The sequence below is a fragment of the Eublepharis macularius genome, chromosome 16, assembly GCF_028583425.1.
Source record: "Eublepharis macularius isolate TG4126 chromosome 16, MPM_Emac_v1.0, whole genome shotgun sequence".
In the NCBI taxonomy this organism is placed as follows: Eukaryota; Metazoa; Chordata; class Lepidosauria; order Squamata; family Eublepharidae; genus Eublepharis; species Eublepharis macularius.
Genome location: NC_072805.1, coordinates 47,740,531 through 47,761,102, shown reverse-complemented (window position 1 = coordinate 47,761,102; position 20,572 = coordinate 47,740,531). Strand labels below are relative to the sequence as shown.

General features: G+C 45.2%; 1 protein-coding gene across 3 annotated transcripts in view; it reads left to right on the top strand.

Annotated features, from left to right (window-relative positions):
- ANKRD11 (ankyrin repeat domain containing 11) overlaps positions 1–20,572 on the top strand; it is a 173,306-nt gene that overhangs the window by 109,131 nt on the left and 43,603 nt on the right. For all 3 annotated transcript variants that reach the window (XM_055000781.1, XM_055000779.1, XM_055000780.1), the window contains one exon: positions 7,264–7,408. In XM_055000781.1, coding sequence (XP_054856756.1) covers positions 7,322–7,408 — 87 coding nt within the window. In that variant the 5' untranslated portion in view covers positions 7,264–7,321. The remainder of the gene's footprint in view (positions 1–7,263; positions 7,409–20,572) is intronic.

The window sequence follows — 20,572 nt, the reverse complement described above, 5'->3', positions numbered from 1 at the left end:
TAGTATTTCCAAGAATTTCTAATTTTTCTGTTGGGCAACAGAACCTGGCATTAAGGAAGAAACATTTCCCCCTCAACTCCTCAGGATTTTCCTGGGCCTTCCTATTTCCGTGATTTGATTTATTTGCCTAAGTATTGAACTCTAGTTGAACAAAAAAATCATAATTGCTGCAGAGCACCCATAGTTCCTGCCTAATTCTGTATCTGGTGTGCTTATGCTGAAAGAAAGGCTGGAGTCAGAATACTTCAGGTGGTTTCCTCAGTTGTTGAGAAGTGTTTTGTGGTTGCTTGTCAAAACTTTTTAAGGTAGTAGCTGCAGCATGTTTTCTGCGGCTGTGAGTTCCTAAGATTCATTATGCATTGCCAGTGCCCTCTACAGATGACTGCCTGCCTGGAAAACTGCAGTACCATGTGAAGAGGAGAGAACAAGAACTGTGTGCTAAATCAGTAGTACTTTTAAACTCACAGCTTGCTTTTTCGACTGCTCATTTGCCAAAGGCCATGTGCCACTTTCCAGAGGAGATGCTTCTCAGTGTGCTCGATGGCAGGAGACTGGGGGGGGGGGGGGTGGAGTATATGATTGAAGGCAATTGTTGCTATGTGACTTTTTGGTTTTTTAAAAATGTGTGTGTGTGTGTGTGTGTGTGTCTGTCTGTCTGTCTGTCTGTCTGTCTGTCTCTGTCTGATGGGAACAGAACTAACATGCACATGACAGTCAGATGTTAGTCCCATATTCAGCTTTCCTTATACAAGCCTACTATCAGAGGGTGTCACCAGTCAGAAGTCAGCCTTGATTTACAGGACTGTTGTTTCTCACGAAGCCTTCGCCCTCACTCTATCCCCATAGACTTTTCTCCCATTTTGGCAGGGGGGCCTCATTGAAACCAGGTACAGAAATGATTTGGGCTTCCCCCCAATATAATGCATTTTATTTTGAAAAAAACAAAACTGTTATTAGAAGCGAAGCGATACAAGAAGAAAGCAAAGTATTACATAACATAGTTATATAAATCAGAAACAGCTATAAAAACAGAATATATAAACTACGCTGTGTTTCTCCCCTTTTATGATAGGTGTTTTGAATCTCCAGTGATTAGTTGTTCAAAAGAAATGATCTGTAAATGGAAACTGCTGCCGTTTCGGGTTCAAAGGGCTGGAAAGCATGTATTCCGGCATGGCCCGGGAGAGGCCGGCTTCCACATACTTGGCTGCTGGCCGCATGTAAGGAGTCTCGTTTGTTGTTCCCGAGATGTGTTGGGGGTTATGTTATGCGGCAGAGCCTGCTTGGCCTCCCACTTCCTTGTTTTGCGAGAGACATGAAGTCATCTGGGTTGAGGAGCCCAGTTCACTGTTTACAGAGCAGAACTGTTGAGGACAGTCTTCCAGCCTAGGTAACAAAGTTTGAAAAACGAGTCTTAGAAGCAGTAATCTGTTAGATCTGTTGTAACACAGAGACCCACATTTCTTAGCAGAAGGGCAGGTGGTTAGGGATACTGAAAGATCAACATGGAAATACACCATGTGATCCGGACAAATGAAGAAAATGCAACACACTGAAGAATTATACAGAAGAGATGAAAGGATGACAGGTTCCTTCAAAGAAGAGTCTTTTGATGAAGAACCTGCAGTTTTAGAAAGTGAAGTGAAAGCTGCGCTGTAAGCAGTTGGGAGAAACAAATCACAAGGAGTACCTGGGATATCAATAGAGCTATTTCAAGCTACAGAATGGAGCCCATCAAAGTTTTAATGAGAAGATGCTGACAAATATGAAAAACAGAACGATGCCTCCACAGAGTGGAAATGCTCTACCCATATTCCAATTACCCCCAAAAGGAGATGCCAGAGATTGCAGCAACTATTGAGCCATCCCATTAATTTTCTACACAAGCAAAGTGATGCTCAGAATTTCTCTTGCCATATTTGGAACGAGAAATGGCAGATGTTCAAGCAGGATTCAGAAGATGAAGAGTCACTAGAGATCATATTTGCAAAGTTGTGATGGTTATTGGGGCATTCTAGAGAATTTCAAAAGTAAATCAGTTTGCGTTTTATAGATTTCAGCAAAGTTTTCAATGGTGAGGATTATGAAAGGCTATGGATGATCTTAAAAGAAATAGCTGGGCCGCAACATCTGATAGTTTGGATGTACAACTTGTATTCTGGAGAAGAGGCTAGTGTTAGGACAGAGTATGGAGAAACAGAATGGTTTCCAGTTGGCAAAGGCGTCAGGCCAGGATGTTTATCATCTCCCTGTCTGTTCAATCTATACGCAGAACATACAATAAGAAAAACTGGATTAGATTTAGATTAAGGTGGAGTGAGAATTGGTGGAAGGAACATTAATACTTTGAGATATGCAGATGACGCCACGTTACTGGCAGAAAATAGTAAGGATTTGAAATGACTACTGGTGCATTAAAGGAGAAAGCACCAAAACAATGAAGAAAGCCAACAGGAAAAAAAAGTCATTTGAAATATGATGTTGGACAGTTTTGCAGGTACCATGGACTACCAAATAGATAAATAAGTAGATTTTAGATCAAATTAAGCCTGAATTCTCCGTAGAAGCTAAAATCACTGTGCTGAGGCTGTTGTGCTTTGGTTGCATCATGAAAAGACAGAACTCGCTGAAAAAGACAATAATGCTAGGAAAAGTTGAAGTCAGTAAGAAGAAGAAGAAGAAGAAGAAGAAGAAGAAGCAACATGAGCTGGATTGACTCAATAACAGAAGCCTCAGCCTTCAGTCTGTGAGACCTGAGCAAGGCAAGGCTGTCAATTACAGGACATTGTGTGTGTGTGTGTGGGGGGGGGGTGTTGTCATTAATTCATAGGGTCACTGTAAGTTGGAAGCGCCTTAGAGCCCATAAGACACAGTTGGTAGGAGTGGGCATTTGTGTCTTCCTGGCTCTCCCCACACCCACCCCACACGCCTTAACAATGTGCTGTAAAACAAAGTAGGGATTTCAGGCCCTGCTGGTAATTGTTGTGCAAATATAATACTCCCTCCAAGCTGCTAAATAGGCCAGTGCTCTGTTTACATGAAGAGGCAGCCAGCTTTCCAAGTGTAATGAGTCAGCTCCATGAACAGAAGGGGTGCGGAATTAATCTGGCATCCGTCTGGCTTTCTCTCAGCGAAACAGGTTTTCAAAGCTCTCTGTAAAATAGGTATGTACCCTGGTTACAAATGGCCACGTTGACATCCAGAGCAAGCAGATTTTTTTCATGAATAGTTGGACTGCATGCATGGGCAAAATGGCTCTCCTAAACTCATTTTGAAAAGGGATATTGCTGCCAACGCAAGAGTCCACTGGAGGATAGAATGTGCTGGCTCCCGCTCCCCATGTGCTGCCTTTCATGTGAATCTAGCTGTGTGGCCAAAAGGCGCTTTGTAGGCCTGCTAACGTCCTGTGTGTGCTGCATCTGACTTGGCACCAGTCGGGGCCAAATTATTTTGGATATTTATAAAGTGCTTGTATTACCCCTGTGTTCCTGTTTCTGTGCAAGGGTGCCTGTGGGGTGACTCTCTTCCCATGCTTACCATAACCCTTGCCTCTTGGCTGTGTTTGGGAACTCTTCCTAGGTTGCAGCTGAGATTATGAAGGTGGTTATTGAGGAGGTGAATTGTCCTCCCTTGGGGTTAGAATAGGGATTTGAAGAGTGGTCTTTGGGAGATGGGCAACGGAGCTGTTTGGAACGGGGAGAAGAAAGTCATCAGTCCCTTTTCTGGTTGTTTCACTTAGCAAGGGAAGGGGAATCTCGAAATCTTCCAGGGTTTCCTCAGCTGAGGACTTCAAGGAAGGAGCAGTGCACTGACCATCAGCCAGTGGATGCGCTGTGTGTGTGTGGGGGGGGGTATAGTTGTGAATTTCCTGCATTGTGCAAGGGATTGGACTAGATGACCCGGGAGATCCCTTCCAACCCTATGATTCTATGAAAATCCTGCCCTTCCTTGAGATTCTCTCTCAGTTAAGCCTTATAGGTTGCCGGTGGCATTACACATACCCAGGAGTTCTTAATACTTAGCGTTTACAAAATCTTAGAATGTATGCTACTCTTTTGAGTGTGCAGAGTGCTTCACGTATTTTATCTTGTGGCAATCCTTAGGAAGAGCAGTATTATTATCTCCATATTGCAGTCATCAGACTGAGAGCTTACTAATGCCATGGGTGAGATTCTAGCCACAGACTTGTGGCTAAATCTTGAGCTGTGATGCTTCTTGGTTCACCTTGGGTACCTGGCATGAACTGCTCAAGTGCTTTCCTTTCCTCCTGGCATAGAAGTCCTGAATGATTGTGGCACTTCCTTATCACCATGCCAGGACTTTCCTGTTGGGACCTCCATAACTCAGATAGGAGGGCAGTGTTGTAGGGAGGGGGTCTCAGATGTCTCGCTGATGATGAGTTGGGGACCACAGACTTCACCATTATGTTGCCTTACGTATTATCTGTTGCTTTAAATATGTACTCCTATATACTGCCTGTGCTTCATGTTGTCTGATGTCAGTCCTAGAACTGATTGTTCTGTTTCAACAATTCTTCAACCCTGTATTGGATCCTTGCTAACACTAAGTCTTTAAACTTGTATTCATTTACCCTATGACATTGTTTATGGAAATGTCCTTGACACTGTATGGAAATGCCTGCCTTTGTCTTTGCTACTGATTGTACTAATCTCACACTATGTAATCCTTCTTGAGTCTCAGTGAGAAAGGCTGACTAAAAATGACATAAATAAATAACTAGTAGTTACTTTCATCATGGGCTTGAGCTGGTCTATTGTAGGTTTTTTGGCCAGGAGGACTATTATTAGGGAGAGCTGATCTAATTGCTTGTTGCCTTTATGTAGGCAATTTCCCTTGAAAAATACTTTGTTTGGAATCCTTTGGGAATAAAATTGTACTAGGTTGGATCCAGTCGCTCTCGTGCAGTAAGTGAGGAGTCTTCTCTCTTTGAGGAAGGGAGAGCTCCGTGATGCAGCTTCAGGGCTTTTATTCCTATATAACAGCCATTACTACTTTCTTGTACAGGTGGATCCCTCTTGTTGCTGAGAAGTAGCTCACAAACTTGGCATCCTCTTCTCCCCAAAGTCTCAGAGCCTCCTCTGTACCGTTCCGCTAGAATGTAAACAGTCCAGTCCCTGCTGCAGCGGCATGGCCACTGGCCCACTCTCCAAAACTTAGCAGCTTGTGTCTGAATGGCTTCTGGATCATTATAACATCTTTTTTGCATGGGCTGGCATTGAGATTTTATCGAGTTTGTACTTGTTCATTTTAGCAGATAATTTTGTCACTAACAACAACAACAAGAAACCAAGAAGTTAATCTGAAGCCCCAGAGATAGCGAAGTAAGGTGAAGTTTCTAAGTTGGAGTGGAAGTATATTCCCCATCTTTGCTGTCTGGGAATTCACCCATTTGCTGCTTCCTTCGTGAAGAAGGATCTTATTGTGGCTGTTTGGTGCAGAGTGCAAAATATTATGAATTTAACTCAGCATGATCTTTAAGCTGACTTGGTGGTGGCTGAGGGAAGGGCCATGGCTCAGCAGCAGAGTGCTCCTGTGCGTGCGTTAATGCCAGGTTCTGTCCCTGACACCTCCTGATCACATATCTTGGGTATCAGTCATGGGAAAGACCTCTTACATGCCCAGGAGAGCTTGTGCCTGTTGGGATATACAGTGCTGGGCTACATGGACCTCTCGTCTAACTCTGCATAAGGCCAACTTCGTATACTGTTACTCAAGCAGGTGGATTTACAGTGGTTACCATCTTCTCTACGTCCTCAGCATGATCCTCTTTGCCCCTTCTGAACAGATTAGGAAGGAATACAGCTGTGTGCTCCCTTGACGCAGTCTTGGCTTTGCATAGGGACATGGCATTTGGCTTAGTAAACTTTTCAAGCTGCAAGCTGACGGAGCATGTGAAGCATTTTTAATGTTTCACATTGAGGACGTTCGAGCAGGTAGAAAACAAAGAACTTTTTGTGGAGCCATGGGGCAGCCATTGCTAGTGAAAAGTGTTGAGTAGGATGTAGATCAGACTTCTGCCCTTCATCTGCATGATAAGCATTATAAAACCCAGGACTTGCCATACCATTTCACCCAAGTCTCCCCAGGCGCCCCGCAGGATGTCTCACAGTTTCACTTAAACCATAAAACTAGCACATCTTTGGGAGGGAAGAGTGAGACTTTCTGATTTTTATTGTCCCTCCCCATCCTTGGTTGGCTGTGGAATCAGGAGTGTCCCAGTTCCTGGACAGTTTCCTGCCATTGTTCCTTGAAAAAGAAATGCCTGCTTGGTAGCCAAGCTACTGGACACGAGCGTTTATCTCATCAGGTGGCAGTCAGCAGAGGAAATATTTTTTCCAGTGGCCGTTCGAGCTCTGCTTTTCTCATGACAGAGTCGGACCTTTCTATCAGCAATTGACTGAGTGGTCCATACAGGTGAATTGATGGATTTCTCTTCAGTGGAGGTGATGTTGAATTCTCTTAAAGTAATAAGAGAAGGTGGCTGCATACCATGTTTGTGATCTGTTCTAACACATGCTACAATGGTTTATTGCAGATGTCAGTTGTCTTTTCAACCCTGTAACTAAGCAACTCATGGCATGGGCAACGTTGCTTTGTTGCTCTGCTTCTGAATTGTGCCTTACCTAGACCCATGTACAAAGGCAGCACTGAACTGAATGGAGAAGACTGCTTTATAAACTGTGCTGAGAACATGAGACGTTGCCGCTACAGTTTACCATCTCTGCTTTCTCTTGGAGACAGCCCTGAATGAGAGGCATATTCTTAGGCACATCACAGTTCGCCACCCATTGCTTTACTGATAATCTCGTGACTATCCAGAGAATTCCGTTCAATTGCATCAACCACACGCAGAAGACAACAAGATTGGGCAGAGTTAGATAGTCACAGGAACCTCTTGGAGAATCTTTAGGGTCAGCTTGAGAGCCACTATATCGACAAAGAACCCTCATGCCAGGGTATTCCTCTAGGTGAGGATTGGGGGGCTATCTGCAACTCATGGGCACAAAGTGGGAAATCTGGTTGAGTGGGCTTCCAACAGCGTAACTCTTGACTCTCTCGCAAACTGCTCTGGGGGCCAAGTTCTGCTTTCCTTCTAGCTTTGAGAATTTGCTTCTTTGTTTGGCTGTGAGCATGCAGATTCTTGGGATGCAAGTGAAGAGCACCTGTTTGTTCAAATCGCCACATTTATTGCCTTTTTTGTGAGATTCTAGATAATGACCTGTGTATTTCTTCTTTTTACAGACAGTTGATGATGAAGCAATGGCAGCATAAATGAAGGCCAAGTAAGGAAGGCAGAACGATGCCCAAGGGGGGGTGTTCTAAAACACCACAATCTGAAGATTTCTCTCTCAGCAACGACATGGTGGAGAAACAAACTGGGAAAAAGGTAATGTGCCTTTCTTGTCTTGCTTCAGCCATTACTCCTGTTTTGTAAGAAGACAGGGCTTTCAGATCTCTGCATTTGGTGCAGGGTAACTACCTAGTACAGGATTTATCACCAGATTGTGTTGGATTTCAGTCAAAGATTTATTTCATGGTGACACTTTGGACATTCTCTGATAGCTGATGCTTCCTTGGCTTCATTTATCATATGCTTCTCTTGGCTATTTCTCTTTTATCAGCTTTGTTCTTTAGCTGTCTCCTGCGGCATCCCAGGGAAGTTGTTGCATGTGAGCTTTTAGTACATTCTAGTGATGCATTTTTGCAAGCTAACAGGTTCCCCTCCGTTGGCCCCCATTGCCACCCATGACATAGTTGATGGTGAGAAGCCTTTTTCTTTAGGCTAGGAAATGGTGAGAAGAGCATACGGTAGAGAGAGCAGGCCACAGTAGTTCGTTCTCCTCCCTGCCCCTAAGCTTGAACTAGGTGCCTTTGTGGCTTTACTATTTATTAATGTAAATATTTATCCTCTGTCTTTCCTCTTGACTTAAGCCTTGCCCATCTGTCTGCGTCTGCATCACTGGGGAATTCCTTGCTGCATCTATATGCAATATTAATACCTATCTTGAGCTTTGCAATGGAGCAGGCTTAAAGAACAAAATCTAAGATTGTCAGAGAAGACTGGAGTGCTAGAATGGAATGCTTGCTGGGGTAGTTGCCAGATATCACAAGGCAGCATGAATATTAAGGCACAGCTGCTGAATGCTGCTAATGGGCACGAGAGAACTTACCATTAGACATGGGCACGAACCAAAAAAAATTAACGAACCAGCGGTTCGCAGTTCGCTGCCGACAACGATCCCAGGATCGTGAACAGCAACGAACATTTTCTGTTGCCGAACCGGTTCGTCGTTCGTTGGGCGTGGAACGGCCCCCGTGGCACTTAGAGAGCCTATATTCCCGGGGAGTCTTTTGCAAGCTCTCCTACAGCCATCACCCAAGTTTGGACAAGATTGCAAAAGGGATCTTGGATCTCCAATCCAAGGCCCCCAGGAAACTCCCATAAAAATCCAAGCTGAATTATACTCTCAGTCTCTCTCCCCAAAGGCTAGCAAGTGGCAAGCAAGAGCTCTGTCCCACTCCACTGCTCGCTGAAAGTGAAACCCAGCCTAGGAGCCCACGGCTATTTAAGCACAGGTCCCATTGAGCAATGCAGGAGGTCTGTGTTTGGCCGTCAGAGCTGCCTATCAGGGTTTGCAGGGATGAGATTGGAGTGCCCGTGGCTACAGGACACCCCCTTCCCCCTCCCTCCCCTGGGTGTCTTCTCCAAACTTGTAACCGCTTTGCAGCTCCGTGGTTGGAAGGAAGACCTGCCGATCAAGGTTAGCTGGGCTTCCATTCGGGTTTCCAGGGCGACAGAAGGAGTGCAGGCAGATTTCAGGCATTCCCCCGGCTCTGTTGCCAGGGGAATTGACTGCTGGCGCCTGAGTGTCTGCCTTCCCGAACCGCGGCCGAACGCACCAAACCAGGCTTCTCCCGAACGCTGGTTCGTTGGCCGTGGACAATCATGAACCGCCGGTTCGCAATCGTGCGATTGCCAATTTCGTGGGTTTTTGAAGTTCGTAATGCGGTTCATGCCCATCTCTACTTACCATGTCCTTGATTGTTTCATGACATGTAAAGCTAAAATTCAGAAATGCCAATTGCAGGAAATGGTAGAGATGAGCTGCTAGTTTCATGCACAATGCTTCGCATGAGAAAAGTATAGTACAGTGGTGTCCATCTTTGTTTTATTGCTCCTGATGGCTAGTGTGTGTGTACGCGTGTATGCACCACTGAGAATGGAGGGTTGCTTTATAAATGGATGTAGGAGGGAGAAGATGTACTGTAGTGTGTGAAAATTGTACACATCTGTTTTACTACATGTGCTAGACTTTGTTCCACTTACACTTTTCCAGCACACTCATTATGAAACAGGCACAGGTGTAATCTTCATGCATGTGTGCCTACTTTTTTCTATAACCATGTAAATAAATACCATGTATTGATTTCGCTGTGACTTGTAACTTCAGGGCTAGGAATGCTAGCAGCCAGGACCCATAGCAGTGCTCCTCCCTCTCCATTTGCAGCAATGCAGATTGGCTTTAGCAAGGACAAAAGAATGGCGTTTCTCTAATTGCCTAGCCCTGATCTTCCCAACCTTTAAAGAAGTGTGCAGTCCTACGGTCACAAGGGAATTGGCTTGGGAGCCACTGCACCAACATATCATTGCTTTCTAGTTAACTTCTCTGCTCTGAGCTAACACAGTGACTAAGGGGAAAGGCAGTTGGTCATTAGACCTTTGCTTCCAGGGATTGCTGTGTACACACTTCTGGGAGCACAGCTTTTAATTTATCTTGTGTTTGTCAACACTCTGCAAAGGCATGCCTTCAGCTGTCTTGGGTTCACTGGCTTGGGAGGGGCACATTGGAAGCACTCTGTCATGGAGTTTATTCCAAGGCAGCATTTGCTAAGCCACTGGGCCTGCAAGAAGTGACAGGGCTGTGGAGTTAGGACAGAAGTACCTGCCTTACTTTTTCTGAATGAGCAGTTCTTGGGAGCTTCAGCTGGGGCTGGGGCAGTGATAGAGTACCAACTTTGTGATGCTCAAAGCCTCCAGGTAAAGGGATCAGGAAGTAGGTATGATGTGAAAGACCTTCTTGACCTGACACCGTATTGTCAGAGAAGACAACATTCACCTCGTCTACCTGACAATTAGGTAGGCTTCAGAGGATTGGCTGCGTTACCGGACACCAGTTCTGATCCCAGTTGATTTGGATGTGCTCTGAACGACTTAATCTTGCCACGGCATCCTTTTGGAAAAAAGCCTATTAAAATTGTTTTGACTGGTTGTAACTGCTGTTTTTTAAAATTATGAGTAAAAAACAGAATATGGCCTGTTTTGGATTCAGGAAATTCAGAAAATGGGAGTGTTCTTTTCAGGAGAGACAAAGAACGCCGGGAATTTTCGCCCACTGACATCTGTTTTCAGAGAGTAAACAATGCTGGAATTGTAGTGTTTGGTTTGTGTATTCTAGACAACTGACCCCCTTGCTGCTGGCATTCTGGGATTCTCAGCATGGAGCTTTCTGCAGAAGTGCTTATTGTTTAGGAAATCCCAGTTTCAAGGGCTTAGCTGGGACTCTTGCTTTTATCTTGGAAAATGGACATATGCTTATGTTCTTTAAAAAGCTGCATGCATTATCTTGCCGTGTTTTGGAAGCATGAAATGGGACAACTTCTATTCCCAGGCTACAAATAATACATACATTTATTTAGAAAAATTATCTTCTCAGAAACCTGTACAGGGCAGCTTACAGTATTAAAAACAAATATTAAAAATTATTAAAACAGCCACTATAAAAATATCAAAAACGCCATTAAGCAGCCTAAAAATTTACCTATAAAACAGCTGTCAGGTTTAGATCATAAGTCAGCTAAAAAAATGGAATGCTTCACTTAAAAGGTTGAGAAAAGATAAAAATTTTTACCTGGCACCTAAAAGACAATCAATTAGATGCCAGGCAAGATTCAGAGGGGAGAGCATTCTAAAGGCAAGGTGCTACTATCGAAAAACCCTGTCTCTGGTTGCCACCAGCCTGACCTCTGCAGGTTGGTGGGAGAGGCACAGAGAAAGCAGGGCTTGGAAGGGATATCTTAACAGGCAAATTAGACAGAATGGAAGGAGGCATTCCTTCAAATACCCCGGGCGCAAGCTGTTTAGGGTTTAAAAACTGGCACTTTAAATTGTGTTCAGAAACAGATGGGCAGCCAGTACAGATCTTTCTGTGCGGGAGCATCCCTGTATCCAGCCCTCAACAACAACCTGTTTGCTACATTTTGAACTTGCTGAAGTTTCCAAACAGTTTTCAAGGGCAGCCACACATAAAGCACATTACAGTAACCTAACCTGGGTGTGCTCAGAGCATACATCACTGTGGCCAGATTTTACTTTTCCGTGGGCAGCTGTAGTTACCAAAGCTGATAAAAGGTGCTGTATGCAGCACACACTAGGACAGGCCACCTTCTCGACCCTTAAGATGTCTTTATTCGTTCCCATTTTGGGGACAGGAAGGCACAAATTGGTTTTTTTTCTAAGTCTGCAAGTCTTTAGTTCCAATACGGAGCATGTTAATGAAGTTCTTGGGACACTTGGTTGTCAGGAGAGGATTAGGATTGTGGGCAGTGGCTGAGAAAGAGTAAGAGGCCTGGGCAGCCCCCTTCACAGCTTTTCTGGCATTCTTCCGTGGGTGTGCTTTTCCTCTGCGCACTGCCTGTCTTGCTAATTCTCTCCCACCCCCACTCCCCAGATATGAAAGCAAAATAAGCTGTGATTATGAACGTTTATTCAACATGCACGTTTCTGGCCATCCCAGCACAAGTATCTTAATCTACCTCCTTGACACTGCAGCTTTTTTCAAATAGTTTAGACGTCAGAAAATAGGGTAAGTATTTCCATGTTGAGAAGCCAAACAAAATGATAGTATGTTTACTTTGGCTCTTCTAGGTATGTTCTGGCACCTGAATACCTTCTACAGTAAGGAAAAGCTATTTTTTTCTGTTTTAAACTGTTAATAGTGTGCCCCTCTTCCTAAATACTAGTTAATTCCTAGATTGACCTCCCCACACAAGCAGGGGCTGACTGTTACTCCGAAGTAAGAGCTCACCATGCAGGGCTGTATTTCAGAGGTCTTGCCTGAAACAGCAACCTGGACCTGCTGTATAGAACTTCCTAATATACGTTCCTATACATCAGAAACAGGAGACCAGCCAGGGAAGCTGTTGGACAAAAAGGAAGCTATGGAACCTGGAGACGCAGAATCTTTGTAGAAGATACGGGCCAACTACCTATACTGTAACTGCTATTTGGGCTGTGGCGTGACTAAAGAATCTGAGTCAAACAGCAACGACAAGATATTATTTTTATGGCTAACTGACAAATTAGAAAGCAACAAGTCACTGAGTCTGATTAACATACACCCAGAGGTTCTTAATTGAACCTGAAAGAGCTGATCTCCCACTAAAGATATGTAACACATCACCAAAATCAGTCTCTATACCGCAAGGAATTGGAAAGCAGTACATTTGATTTTTTAAGGGACCCAGAATTCAGCAATGAAATTACCAGCCTGTTAGCCCAATATCTGCCCCAGATAAATTGGTAGAATGCATTATTAAAGGCAGAACAATTAATGAGTATGTAGAAGCGTAAGCCTTTCTAAGGCAGAATCAGCATGGTTTCTGCAAACACAGACTATTGTGCTTCACCAACATTTTGGAGTTATTTGAGAGTATTCTCCAACATGTAGATAAGGATGGTCCAGTGTGGTCAAGTGGCTGAAATACTGGATTAGGCCTAGGGAAGGCCTAGAAGTAGTCCGTCTTCCTTTGTCTAGAGTGTGGGATCGGGGTACGTGTGTGTACTCCCCAGGTTCCTCAGAGGAAGGACAGGATGAAAATCTACCAAACAAGCATGCCTGGATTTCCAGAACCTGGCAGTTAAGTCCTTCCTCAGAGGCTCCTGAAGTCCTGGCGTAAGAGCGCAGGTCTCTCATGAGCAGTTGCGCAGGAAAGAGTGGGCTGGAGTTAGGGCTGCGTCTCACGACGGAGATAGGGAAGTGGTCCCTATAAAAAAAGGATCTGTGTTAATATTGGTGCTGCTTGTTTGTAAAAGATTTAGGACCAAGGTGAGCAGCAGAGCAACCAGGAAGGTGACTGCAAAGAACTTCGGATTTAGTGTGTGGGCAGCCGTATGGCAGACAAGGATCAGTACAGTTAAGCGCTGCACATCGGAACAGAAAAATCCTAACTTTAAATGTATACTGATGGTGTCCAAACTAGTGGAGATTGAAAGAGATCTTAGTGGTAGTGGGTAGTTTGGTGAAAACGTCAATTCAGTGTTTGGCAGTGGTGAGAAAGGCAAACTCCATGCTGTGGTTTATCAGGATAAGGACTAAAAATAAAGTGGCCAATGCCCTTGGTTAAATCTGTGGTGTACCTACATTTGGAATATCATGTATAGTTCTAGCCATCAAAATGATCAGTGGGTTGAAGCTGTCCTAAATATGAGGAAGGACTAAAGATATTTTAGGGAAAATGATATAAAAGAGGCTCATGAAGTTATGCATAGTGTAGAGAAAGTGGAGCTTATGGCTACTGGGTTTAGGACAGCCAAAATAAACTACTCCTCAAAACATGTTGTCTTATACAATTCATTGTTACTCAGCGTAATGCTGACCACAAGTTCAGATAGTTTTTGAAAAGCTCCAAGAAATAGATAATGATTAGTAAACGGAACTTCTGCATTCACAGGTAGAGAATCTCTGAAAACCAGTGGCTAGGACGCAAGTAGTGGGACAAGGCCTACCTGGCCTGCTTGTGGCTAACCTGGGGGCAACTGTGAGAAATAGAGTGCGGAACTAGGTAGATCTTGGTCTGATCCAGCGGGGCTTGCCTTATGTTCTAATGTGCTGCTAGGTACTAAACCAAGGCCTGGTGATTGGAAGGTACCTTTTTAATACTTCCCTTCCAAACTGAGAAAGCTGCTGAAATCTATAGGGACAAGTAAATATAATGAATCAATAGAGGTGAATATTGTTTATTATTTTTTTAATCTGCCTGTTGAGCTCCTGCCAGAGAGGAACCCAGAAAGAGGAAGGAGTGCTGAGCTTACAGTGATGGCCTAGTCCTGTGACTTTGCTCGCCGCCTGAGACACCTGCCGCAATCTTATGTGCATTACTGGGTGTTTTTTCTCCCAGCAAAAGGGGGGCGGGGTGGGGGGGGTTGTTGGAGGGAGTTCCTGGTAATAGTCTTGCATGGACTACTGTTCCGTTTCCTTGATGTGTTCCCATAAGGAAGGGCTTAAATGGGCTTGAACCTCACAACTATTGCATGCATGTTTAGTTATAAGCAAAGCTAAACTGTGCTTGGGGAAAGCAAGCACACCGATTTGGAATAAACTAGGATTCTGAAAACGCACACCGTTTATGCAGGCACAGACATGCGCTCTGCTTCAGTGCAGAACATGCATCTGGAACTTCTGGGGCTGAAGCCCGGGATCTGATGTTCACGCACCTCTGGCCCCCTACCCCACCCCAGGGAGATGCTTTGCCTTGAAGGCTGGGATGAGCACCTTCCCACTCAGTTCTCTTTTGACTGATGTAAGCCTTGTAGAAAACATCTTCTGAGAATCGAGTCTCAAGCCTGCATGTACACACAAGATTCAAAAAGCAGGTCATGTGGTAAGCCTCTGGACGCAGATTCCAGGGGAGGGAACACCTCGGCTGGAGTGGAGTTGAAAGTGTCGCAGCTGGTGTGCAGTGGCGTTCACTCCCTTGAATGTACTTCCTCATCAAAATCGGGCCTGGAGTGAGACGTCTGTGTTGCAGAGGGGTTGCCCAGGATATCATGCGGGGATGCCCCTGTGCCAAGGGCGTGTTCGAATAAACGTAGAGCTGCAACTTGCTGGGATGTTCAGAGCCAGTCTGGAGTTGCTTCTCTTGGTCCCCCAGATTGGTTCCCGTTCCAGCTGGCTGATCAGCATTAGAAGGTGGTGGGGTGAGAGGCGGCCCTCTTGGCTTCGGCACTGGTGTGGTGGGTCCCACGTGGCTTTATTCAGGAGGGCTTCTTAATAAGAATGCACTGTAAGGAAATGGCTCAGAAAGGGATCGGGACTGTGGACCATACTACTGTGCACTTTCTGCTAACTAAATCTTTGCCACTCTGCCCTGTTGACCTTGAGGTTCTGAGGCATAGGGTGTAATATTAAAAGGTAAAGGCGAGCACCGAGTCGTTACTGACCCATGGCGGGGATGTCGCATCACAACATTTTCTTGGCAGGGTGTAATATTAGCTGCCTTTTATGTTTTAATGCTATATTTACACAATTGCTACCAGTGTTTTTAAGTATTTTTACGTATGTATGTTGTTAATCCACTCTGAGCCTGCTTGGAAGGAGAGCAGACTTAAAAATAATAAAATAAGTAAGTAGGCATGCTCCGACTGGATAGTTTCCTCATCATTCAAGATGTCATGTTAAATGGCTTATATTTTGTTCCAGTGTTGTTCGGCTCTGTATCAGATTTCTGCAGTCCATACGCAATTGCATTGCTTATTGAATGGCCCAGCCATTGATCATACTAACTTAAACTGTGTAATCTGCCTTGAGTGTCAGTGAGAGAGGCTGCAAATAAATGAAAATAAAAAATACTTGGTCTCCCACGCTTTTAACATATACAGATTAAGGATTTGCCTGCTCCAGGAGGGCTTCCGCTCCCCCTTAAAGAGCAGGTTTGCAGCTTGGAGGGCGTTTTATTAACTCAGCGCCTGCAGCTGGACATTCAGGACTGCTCTGCTGATCAATAGTGCCTCTGTCCAGCTTTGTTTGATGCACCATTTGTGCCCTTTCCTCGCAGTGCCTGATGTGGCCACATTTTAACAAACTGAAAGTTATGTTGGGTAGAATCCCATGGTCAGAAATACTTAAGGAGCAGGGAGTTCAAGGGGAATGGGAGTTTCTTAAAGGCGAAATATTGAAAGCACATTCACAAATGATTCCTAGGAGAAGGAAAAATGGGAGGAGCCTAAAGAAGCCAAGATGGCTCCATAAACAGCTTTCTAAAGATTTGAGAAATAAAAAAAGACTCATAGGGAATGGAAGGAGGGCCAGCATGGGTTTCCCAAGAACAAGTCATGTCAGAATAATCTTATCTCTTTTTTTGAGAAAGTTACTACCCTATTGGATCAGGGAATGCTGTATACATAGTTTATCTCTCTTTCAGTAAGGCTTTTGATAAGGTTCCACATAATATTCTTGTTGACAAGATGGTGAAATGTGGTTTGGAGCCTATTGCTGTTAGGTGGATCTATAACTGGTTGATTGATGGCACTCAAAGAATGCTTGTTAATGGTTCCCATCCTCCTCTTCTTAGAGAAGAGTGACAAGCGCCTCAGGGATCGGTCCTGGGACCTGTTTTGGATGAAGGAATAGAGGGAATACCTATTAAATTTGCAGATGGTATTAAATTGGGAGGGGTAACAAATATAGTAAAAGACAGATTCAGGATACAGGGTGATCTTGACAGGCTGGGAAACTGGGCTAAAACAAATAAAATGAATTTCAACAGAGATAAATGTAATGTGCATTTAGGTAGGAAAAATCAAATGCATAATTATAGGATGAGGGAAACTTGTCTTGGAGGTAGTATGTGCAAAAAGGATCTAGGGGTCTTAATAGACCATACACTGAACTTGAGTCAGCAGAGTGATATGGTAGCTAAAAAGGCAATTTTGGGCTGTATCAACAGAAGTATAGTATCCAGATCACACAAAATAATGGTATCACTCTACTCTGCTCTGCTTAGACTTCACCTAGAGTATTGTGTTCAGTTTGGGGCATCACATTTTAAGAGGGATCTAGACAAGCTGGAACGTGTCCAGAGGAGGGCAATGAAGATGGTGAGGGGTCTGGAGGCCAAGTCCTCTGAGGAAAGGCTGAAGGAGCTCGGAATGTTTAGCCTGGAGAGGAGACGACTGAGAGGTGATACGATAACCCTCTTCAAGTGCTTGAAGGGCTGTCATGTAGAGGATGGTGCGGAGTTGTTTTCTGTTGCCCCAGAAGACCGGAGCGGAATCAACGGGTGAAATTAAATCAAGAGAGTTTTCAGCTAAACTTTAGGAAGAACTTCCTGACAGTTGGAGCAGTCCCTCAGTGGAACAGGCTTCCTCCGGAGGTGGTGGGCTCTCCTTCTTTGGAGGTTTTTAAGCAGAGGCTAGATGGCCATCTGACAGCAATGCTGATTCTGTGAACCTGGGCAGATCATGAGACGGAGGGTAGGAAGGGTTACATCAGGGCTTGGTTCTCATGGCCCTTTCTTACATGCTCAGGGTAATGACAATCACCACTTTGGGGTCAGGATAGAACCCATTTTCTCCAGGACAGTTTGGCTAGGGATCCAGGAGTTTTTTTGCCATCTTCTGGGCATGGAGGTAGTTGTGAATTTCCTGCATTGTGCAGAGGGTTGGACTAGATGACCCTGGAGATACCTTCCAACTCTGTGCTTCTATGAATTATCCATGCTCTGATCACATCAAGATTGGACAATTGCAATGTGGTCTTCTATGTGCGGCTGCCTTTTGAAGACTAGACGTCTCGGTGCACAACCCAGCAGCAAGATGGGTAAGTGTTGTGAGACACTGGGAATATGCCTGCCAGTTTTGTAAGAGCAACACTGACTGCCAGTTTCCAGGCATGATTCAAAGTGCTGGTTACCATCTCTTATCCTGGGCCATTTTGTAGGGCTTACATATGTAGCTCCTCTGCAGAGACCCTGTTCTATGTTGCACCCTACCGTCACACGCAAGGGGGCGTGAGGTCCCTAGAGATGGACCTTTCCTGCATTGGGGCCTCTGTTCTGGGGCTTGCCTCTGACAGCAGTGAGCGCCAGAGACCCAGCTGGACCCCCGTTGTAGGGGGCAGGCGAGGCTTTTGCATTGATCTGACTGTGTCTTTATTTTTTCCGCCTTGTCTCGTCATTCACATGCTTTGTCTTGGCTTTCAGGCCTCAGTGATATTTTCTGTGTTATTTTATGCCAGCAAGTTGTGTTGTTCGGTTGAGGGTTGTTGTAGCTGTAAGCCACCTCGGAAGCCGGTAGGTTGAGAGCTGGCAGGATATTGACTCATTTAATTAAATTCCCTAGGATCCTCCACAGATTGCTGTGACATGTTTGCCGGCCACTTTGTGAATGAAACCATTTGCATTTGTTCTGAACTAGATGCCGCTGTCAATACGGTTAAGTGCCGCCTCCCAGAAAATGGCATTGAGTCTCTAGCGCTGTCCCCCATGGCAGTGTTGCTTTGAGGTTTTCTGGGCTCAGTCTTGCTTGCTGTGTTTTTCAGCAACTGCATGAAACCACGAGGCGAGGGGACCTTGGTGTTCTCCTCTTCATTTGTGTCCGAAGGGATGGCGGATGAGGTGAGAAGGGGCTCGAAGGCCGTAACGGGCTGACGGAGAGAGGCGCCGTCAGTTGGGTGGCGAGCTGTCCCTGCCGTGCAGGGGAACAAGTTTTCTTTTGGCTCCGCCTCATCTTCAGTCACCCAAGTGGCATGCCTGGATCAAAGTGCCAGCTGTGCTTTTCCTGGAAAAAAGTGCCCAGGCAGCAGTCGCTTATGCTCTCTGTTAGCATCACGGCTCTGGTGTTGTCATGCTGTAATCAGCTGGCCCCAAATGTTGCTGCAGAGAGAGAAGTAGTGGCATGCCGCAGTGATCATAACACCCTGGACATGGGAGAGGTACACTTGTTGTTGTTCGTCTGTTCCTCAGCATGATTGAAAGTGCTTTTTTGACCTGATCTGAGGGCCGAGCATCTGAAGGACAGGCTCCTCTCATGAGCCCAACCTGCCCGTTGAGATTATGGGGCTCCCCTTCTGAGGTGAGGGCTGGAGCAGGGCCTCCTCAGACGTGGTGCCGGGTCTGTGGGAGTCTTTCCTTCTGGGTGGACATTCAGCTGCTTGGGGGCGGATGTTGTTTCATTATGCTTTCGTTTGCTTTCTGCTTGGTGGTTTCCATTAGCCACGTAGTATTTACTCATTTGCAAGAGTAGTTTGTTTCCACGATATGCAAGGAGGGGATTGCTTTACATTCACATTCAAGATACAGCTACGTCTAGCAGGACATATTTTGTGCGTATAACATTAAGGGGGTTCTCCTGCATTGAGGCTTGCCTCCCTTTCGAGTAGATACAGTCATTTCCTTCTGGATTGTTTTTGTCATATTGGCTTCCGGCTTGATCTGTTTCATTTAATGTCTCATTTATCGACTGCTGCTATATTTTTAATTGGTCTGGTTTGTTCTTCACAATTGCTTCATTTGTAGGCATTCGTAGCCCTGTGGCGCAGAGTGGTAAGCGGCAGTACTGCAGCCCAAGCTCTGCTCAAAACCCGAGTTCGTTCCTGGCAGAAGCCAGGTTCAGATAACCAGGTCAAGGTTGACTCAGCCTTCCATCCTCCCGAGGTCGGTAAAATGAGTACCCAGTTTCCTGGGGGTAAAGTGTAGATGACTGGGGAGGCAATGGCAAACCACCCCGTAAAAAGTCTGCCAAGAAAATGTCGTGATACGACATTCCCCCATGGGTCAGTAATGACTCGGTGCTTGCACAGGGGACTACCTTTACCATATTGGCTTCTGGCTTGATCTCTTTCATTTAATGTTTCATTTATCTACTGTTGCTATGTTTTTAATTGTTCTGGTGTTTTCTTCACAATTGCTTCATTTGTAGGCATTTTATGGTACTTTGGTATGTTGTAAGCTGCTTTGAACTCTAGGAAAAGCAGGGTATAGATGCTCTGAGTCCTAAGTGAGGGTCCCTGAACTGTTCTGGTTCCCTCTTTGGAGCATTTCATTCTGGGAAAGGTCAACCTCTGGTGTGTCTCCAGGAGCATTTTAAGAACAAGGACCCCCCCCCCCTCCCCTCGCCTGTTTCTGTGTGAGCAGTTTTCCATAAAAGGCTCCCCGTTCCTCAACTCAGCCATGTAGCCACATAAGACCATAGCAGATGATTCTAACAGACGGGGCTGAGCGATTGCCTCCTCCCTTTCCAAGGATCCCTTTCTCAAATAACCGCCTCCTCCACAGCCAGATGCAGAGCCAGAGACAGCCTTGGGATTTGTTCTTCTTGACTGGGATCCCACAGTGACAGTCTGAAATATCGGGGGGGGGGGGGGCGTAGATATGTGGTTAGGCAGGTGGCCAAGAGCTGCCTGTTGCATTTCTTTCCTAATGGGAGGGGGCGGGGGTTGCAATTCTACTATCCTTCTTCCCCTCTCACTCATTCTGCCTACAAGGATGAGATTACATGCTGATGTGGACAGAACATATGTTTTAAGTACATTTTTTTCTGAGTGCTGATCCAATAAATGGCTGTGAAGCTTCACAACTGATCCGCTGCCAGAGTATGCTCCTGGTTTGAGTTCTCAGCGTCATTTCCTGCAAGGAAAATCTGCCTACCATTTTGGAAGAAGTATCATTTGCATTATATGGAATTTGTGGTGTTACTCCCTATAAACCCCAAGTATGTTTTCCAGATACAGGAAAGAGACCCTATAAAATGTTCAGGAAAGAGAACCAGCCCAGT